Source organism: Chrysochloris asiatica, unplaced genomic scaffold, assembly GCF_000296735.1.
Source record: "Chrysochloris asiatica unplaced genomic scaffold, ChrAsi1.0 scaffold00045, whole genome shotgun sequence".
Taxonomy (NCBI): Eukaryota; Metazoa; Chordata; class Mammalia; order Afrosoricida; family Chrysochloridae; genus Chrysochloris; species Chrysochloris asiatica.
This window is the reverse complement of record NW_006408563.1, coordinates 15,863,404-15,870,855: the sequence shown is the minus strand read 5'-3', so window position 1 is coordinate 15,870,855 and position 7,452 is coordinate 15,863,404. Positions and strand designations below refer to the sequence as shown.

The window sequence follows — 7,452 nt, the reverse complement described above, 5'->3', positions numbered from 1 at the left end:
AATTATTTTATAAAAACTTCATTTATATAAGGGAAATTCAAAAAGTTTGTGGAAAAATGCTGTATTAAAAAGTCACACAGAAACAAAGACTTATAGAATTGCCCCATATAATTTTAAAATACAAATTTTCATCTCTTGTATTTACTGATAGTGTGATATCTACAGTGTTTCAAATCCTTAAATTTGTGCTTCTCATATATTTCTGATTTCTGATCCCAAAAACAGATCTTAACTGACATGAAAGACAAAGGATATTAATAATATATGCTAATGTGAGTCCTGGTATGACTATGTGGATTAATGTGCTGGACTGCAAAGTCGGTTTGAACTGCAAGATTGGTGGTTCAAGCTCACTAGCCGCTCCTTAGAAACCCAATACAGGGTTGCTATGGGTAGGAACTGACTCAACGGCACTTAACAACAACAATGTAAGTCTTGGAACGGTGTTGTAAGATAAGCACTGGACTGCAAGATTGGACTGAACTGCAAGGTAAGTGGTTCAAACTCACCAGCAGCTTCTTAGAAATGCTATACAGGGTCACTATGAGTCAAAATTGACTCGACGCACACTTAACAACAATGACACAACAACAAATTTTGGCGCTGGAGATAAGCACTGGACTGCAAGGTCAGTGGTTCAAACTCACCAGCTCAGAAACCTTATATACGGGGTTGCTATGAGTAGGAACTAACTTGACGTCACTTAACAACAGCAACAATCTGTGATATATTAATTTTTGTTCTAATGATGTAAAAAGTATTTTCTGTGTTTCTATAACCTATAAATAATTATCTAAATAATGTATCTAGATAATTTATATAATTCCTGAAAACTATATTCAACTACTACTTGAATGAGGTGAACTTTGTTTTCCAATAACTCACTAAATATTAAAAACTCTAGAAGTAATCTTAGAAGTGTATTTTTATACTTTCATTTAAACTAAGACATTGATAAGATGACAAATCAAATGAATTTAAATATTAAAATAGCTATTGTTTATTTTAGTTTAATGCAAGGGTCATATTAGAAAAGTATACTTATTTCATTACTTTTTAATATAAGCATTTTTGTTCCCTTGAATGTTAGAAAACATAAAATAGAATCATGAATTGAAACATCAGCAGTAGGTAGAATACCTAAAGTCTACAAAACAAAGCACATTCTCTCATCTGTCTAGACTCAAAGAAGGTTAAAAAATAAGTAAAATAAAACTGCCTTTTTATGAACGGTTATATTTTGGGGAAGTTTATATTTTCATTTTAAGGTAGATGATACATATATACTGAAAATAAGTGTCAAGTATACCAATACAATCTGTCCCTAATACACTCTGGACATTTGTTTTGCTTTGCTTTTGTGTTGTTCTTTTAAAAATCCATGATAGCAAGTATGTATAGATTCTGATTCTCTCTAAAATAATGTTTCATTTTAGAGAGGAGAAAACAAACAAAATACACAGCTTCTGGTTCTTGAGGATGTTTTCTGGGCCATTAGGAATCTTGTAAAAAGTCTCTACCTACAAATATTTGTCGTTTGAATCATATAGATATTAGTTACATAAATAAAACGTACCTAAGATTCTTTAACCAATAAATTAAAGATGGCATACTGAGTAACACAATCCATGTTAGTAAATTAATCACAGTATTATGCATGCGAAGACTATCTTCTACATCACTAGCTGATAAACGAAGATGGTGTACTGTAGTGTCTTTGTGGTGACTGGATTTTTTTTCACTTCTTCTAGAGTGTTTGGGATTCTATAAAGCAGTAAAGTAAAAATATAAAAATATTAAAAACACACACAAAAATAATACTGCTTTATTTAAGGTCATGGTAAATTATTTAACAACTAGGTTAAATACATCTATCTATTACCAAAATAATGTAAAATAAACACTGAAATCACTTCGTTTAAAAAAATATTTTAACATGGCTATTAGTTAAAAAACTTTTATTCTTTTGACTTGCTATTTCCACTCCTGAGAATATACCTCTAAGAAATCATCAAAATAAAGGTTTAAAGAAAATAATTTATAACAAAAACTACTAAGATACTAACAAAGATCAAAGTATAAGATTACTGAAGTTTAATTTAATATTCCTTAGGTTCAATTTTCTTAAAGTTACTTAAATTGATATGAATTTTAAAACACTGTAAAATCCTAACCTTTTTTAAAAAACAAAATTGCATTTTCCATGTTCTTTCATATGAAAGTGATGCAGTGTTCGAAGTGAAACTTACCACAATCTGGCCATTTTTAAAATTTGTTAGGCTGGTTTGCAGATGAACAACCTATGAAAAAGAAATGACTTTTGATTTTACTTTTAATTTGAAACAAAAAGAAAAGCATTTTTCTTAATTTGAGAATTATAATATCAAACAAAAACTACCCAAACAATTGTAAATTCATTTAAACATTTAAAAACATTATTTTATTTAGAGATAAGAAAAAACTATATATGCTTGCTACGACGGATTAAAAGATCCCAGAAACCATGAAAAACAACTCTAAGGAGCTCTGGTAGCGTAGTGGTTACGATTCGGGCTGTGAACCTCAGGGTCAGTATTTCGAAACTACCAGCTGTTCCGCGGGAGAAAGATGAGGCTTTCTGCTCCCATAAAGATTTACAGCCTTGGAAACCCTGTATAGGGTCGCTATGAGTCGTAACCGACTCCACGGCACATAACAACAACAAAGTATATTAGGGACAGACTGTATTGGTATACCTCTGAAATTCTGTGGACTTATGATTAAATGACACCTTGCAAGATCTTAAAAGTGCCTTGTGAATTTGATTATATTCAATACAGTATAAGGCATTTAACATAGTCTACATATTTTAATCTTGAAACTCTGAATTCTACTATATATAGTTGTGAAATGTTTACACAACCTGACAAAATCTATAAGCTTAATTTATTATTCCCTTAAGTTATTTAAGTATTTGAGAAAGTTTTACTTTTGGGTCAGCAGCTTTAAATACTTAATTTTTTTAAAGCTAAAAATACTGCATTTACAAATCAAAGTTGCTCTAAGCAGATTTTTCTGATCCAAGTAAATTTTCTTTGGATATCAAAAACTCAAACTGGCATTTCTATAAAGCTGCCAGTCTTCTTGGGAATGTTTTTACATAATTACAATATATAAAAATAGTGTAATTATTATTATCATTGACTTCTTATACTTCAAAAACATTCTACACTGTCTTAGCATGACTGATAGCTTGATCCCAATGACATACTTTCTTTCTGTTTTGTGTATCACCAATGCTAAAAAGAAAGGTGAATAAAAGTTGCTCTGATAAATGTTTTTTTAAAAAGTCAACATCACTTACAGGAGAAGAAACCAATCTGAAACTGGTGACTTTTTTTTAACCCAAGAAATCCAACTCAGAATATTAATTTCAGTTCTGTACTTAACTGTATATAATTAAAATAACAAAAAATGTTTACATTTAAACCTAGGATACAACAAAAGGTTATTATATTGGTAAATTAAAACTTATAACAATATCTACAGGAAATGTTATGCCTGCTTGGTACTAAGTCCAGCCATTCTAGCTTATTATTGACATACCTTAAACACATAGTAAAGATAAGTAAGAAGAATAGCAAATGCTCCACAAGTTGCCCAACTAACTATGATCAAAACAACTGTCAAAATAAGCAAGTCTGGTGATATCACCTTGATATCTTTAGGAAGTTGAGAGGGTCTGCAATAATAAGAATAAAGCATTAAAAAAATGAATATATTTAGTTTCATCATCACATATAAGAAATTCAATGATCCTGACAGTTTCTCCTGCTTATTAAACACAAATATTAAAAGGTAAAGAGTAAGCAATTTTTATAAATACAAACAGTTATTAACACCGGATTACAAGGTATGTAACACACTGTGGTAGTTCCTCTTTTACCATTTAGATACACTATGGCTGAAACTTACACTAAGGAAGAAAAATACTTGTGTCATGCCATCTCCAATCCTGACATGATGATGAATAATTTCCTATTTCTTAAATTCTCAAGATCATTCAAATGGTTGGTGCTAACATCAATAAACCCCTGTCAGAAGTGTATGAGATGGGTGGTAGATGAAGCTCCACACTATAATCTTCTCTATAACAGAAAGTTATGGAGCTCTAGTAGCGTAGTGGTTACGAATCGGGCTGTGAACCTCAAGGTCAGCAGTTCGAAACTACCAGCTGTTGTGTGGGAGAAAGATGAGGCTTTCTGCTCCCGTAAACATTTACAGCCTCGGAAACCCTGTACAGGGTCACTATGAGTCGGAACTGACTCCACGGCACATAACAACAACATAAAGTTACATAACAGGTCTGGTAAAGAAGAGTGGCAATATAAACTAACTCAGTTATTTACCACAAAGGCTACTAGTAATTTAGATTCAAAGTCTTTGGGACTATAATACAAGTCTAGGGAATATTTTTTTGGAGTCCTGATGTGGCACTGTAAAGATAAGCACTGGACGGCAAGGTTGGTTTGAACCGTAAGGTTAGCGGTTTGAATTCACCAGCTGCTCCTCAGAAACCCTACACAGGGATGCTGTGAGTTGGAACCAACGGCACTTAACAACTCAGGCAGCATTTTTAGAACTCTTATGACATCTCATCTATGCTGATCATAAATATCTTGAAGTTTGATAAAAAACAGCATACTAAAAGCCTTCAAGTTTGATTATACAACAGTATACAAAGTGCCGCCTGAGAAGATTTACAAAACTGAAATTAAAAGCGTTTGTACAATTTGCCAAACTTTTATGACTAGCTCTTCAGCACTAAAGACAAAATCAAACATTTCATTTGTTAAGTGCTGACAAATTGGTTCCGACTCATATAGCGACCCTGTATAAGGTTTCCGAGGAGCCACTGGTGAGCTTGAACCACCAACCTTGCAGTTCAAACCAATCTTGAGTGCTTATCCTATGGTGCCACACCAGGACTCCAACCTTTAACCTGCAACAAATGATTTGTTTTGACAAGGACATAACTTGAAACTAATCCATGCGTTTGCTCAGTATACATTTTCTCTTAAAAATTAAAGTTCAGTGAAAATATATTTTAAAGTTCCTTATTAGAACAGATGTGTATATATTCTTTTCTCAATAGCAATGAGAATGTTTCTAGTCATTCATTCTTTACCTTTTCAAAGCTAGCCACAATGAAGATAGGAGCCTCACAGATGTGGAAGCGAGGAGGCCTCCCCAGTAGGCAGTACATGTTCCAAACAGAAAAAGAATCAAGGACACAAGAGGGAAACACATACTCTGACTAGTGAAATAGATGGCATCCAACTCAGGTAACAATAAAACATCCCATAATTCTTTAAACCATTTATACCTGCGGATAAAAGAAAACAAAAAATTTTAAAATCAACAACTGACATTCAAAAAAGACTCACCATTTAAAGCATATGGCCATTCACTAGAGTCCCTAAAGTCCTATGGTGCACAGTCATTTAAATTTCACTGAAAAAGAAATTTGAACTCCTTGTATGGAATAAGTCATTGAACTTGCAAAGGGGCATGCTAGCTTTTCAAGCATCAGAGACTCAATAAAGCTTTAATGCTCTATTACTCCTTGTGCAGATTACTGTGTTCTTTATTGTTGTTGTTAGAAAGCAAAGAATCTAAGGAAGTAAAGGCTTTTAACCCAAAAATGCAAAATGCTAATAAATTAAGATCAAAACAATATTTTGTATGGAAAGCAAGAGAAAGTAATCTGAGGTAATGCTTCATCAGAGATTTTAATAAACTCCTTTTGCGAACATTAAAGGCCTATGTTATTTACAGTTTAACCTTAGACTGATATGTTGTTATGGTTATTGCTGTAAAGTCAATTCCAATCATGGTGACCCCAATATCCACAGGGCTTTCAAGGCTGTGATCTTTTGGAAACAGAAACAAATGGTCAGGTCTGTCTTCTGAGGTTATCTCTGGGTGGATTCAAATTGCCCATAATTTGACTAGTAGTTGAGCACTTAACCATTTGCACAGTCCAGGGAAAAGGTTGATACATGTAAGTTCAACAATTATCTTTAAAATAAAAATTATATTTATTATAAAATATTTTAAAATGTAACTAAAGTAAGCATTGACATATACATTAGGTCTTCACCTCAACAGAAAAATCTCACCTTAATGAAAGAAGTCAACTTCCAGAAAATTTGTATTACATATGGAGTCAAATAGTTTTTTTTATATATAATGAAAGTAATACAATTATTACTAATATGAAGACTTACCCCAAAAGAAACTTAATGATAATCACAAAAGGGTCAACTTTGTAAGGTTTGGCTTCTTTATCCAACATAATAGCATATTCTAAGCAATGACCTAGAATTAAAAAAATAAAATTACATGCATGATAGAATTTCTAGTAAGTAAGCATGGTATATTATAAACTACATTTCCATGGGGCAGTGCAGTGGCTTGACAGAATAAACACTGGACTGTGAACTATAAAGTTGACAGCTTGAGCCCAGCAGCCAGTCCATGGGAAAAGGATGAGGCTTTCTGCTCCCACAAAGATTTACAGCCTCAGAAACCCTGTACAGGGTCGCTATGAGTCAGAACCGACTCCACAGCACGTAACAACAACACACACTACATATATGAGCAACATAATTCATATTTGGAAAGTCATTGCAGAGGTCTTGCTATTTGCATTTTCACAAAGCAAACATTTTATACAGCTTTATTGAGATATATAATTCCCCAAACTAAATAACTTACCTATTTAAAATGTACAATTCAATGGTGTTTAAATTTTTATTCAGAGTTGTGTATCCATCACCATAATGCATTTTCTAACATTCCCATTATTGCCAAGAGAAACTCAGTGCTACTTAGCTCTCATATTTTAATTCTCACTTCAACACTAGGCAGCAACTAACCTACTTTCTGTGACCACTGTTGTTGTTAGATGCTATTAGAGTTGGTACCGACTCATAAAAACCCTATGCACATGAGAACGAAACAATGCCCGGTCCTGGGACAACCTCACAATTGTTATCACACTTGAGCCCACTGATGCCAATCCATCTCGCTGGGGGTTTCCTCTTTTTCCCTGACCCTCCACCTTACCAAACATGATATCCTTCTCCAGTGGCTGGTCTCTCCTGACAATATGTCCAAAGTATGAGAGATGAAATTTAATCATCTTGGCCTCCAAGGAGCACTCAGGCTGCACTTCTTCCAACACAGATCTGTTCGTTTATTTTGGAAGCCCATGGCACTTTCAATATTCTCCTCCAGCATCATAACTCATATGCATCAATTCTTCTATGGTCTACTTTATTCACTGCCAAGTTTCGCATGCATATGAGGTTATTGAAAATATGATGGTTTGGGTCAGGCACACCTTAGGCCTCAAGCTGACATCTTTGTTCTTCAACACTTCAAAAAGGTCTTGTGCAGCAGATCTGC

The 7,452-nt window shown here is 33.5% G+C and overlaps 1 protein-coding gene across 1 annotated transcript in view; it reads right to left on the bottom strand.

Annotated features, from left to right (window-relative positions):
* Positions 1–7,452, bottom strand: part of PGAP1 (post-GPI attachment to proteins 1) — a 141,317-nt gene that overhangs the window by 2,538 nt on the left and 131,327 nt on the right. The window contains exons 16-20 of the mRNA XM_006862046.1: positions 6,270–6,360; positions 5,168–5,365; positions 3,586–3,721; positions 2,250–2,300; positions 1,577–1,764 (exon numbers count right to left, since the gene is read on the bottom strand). Of these exons, the coding sequence (XP_006862108.1) occupies positions 1,577–1,764; positions 2,250–2,300; positions 3,586–3,721; positions 5,168–5,365; positions 6,270–6,360 (664 nt within the window). The remainder of the gene's footprint in view (positions 1–1,576; positions 1,765–2,249; positions 2,301–3,585; positions 3,722–5,167; positions 5,366–6,269; positions 6,361–7,452) is intronic.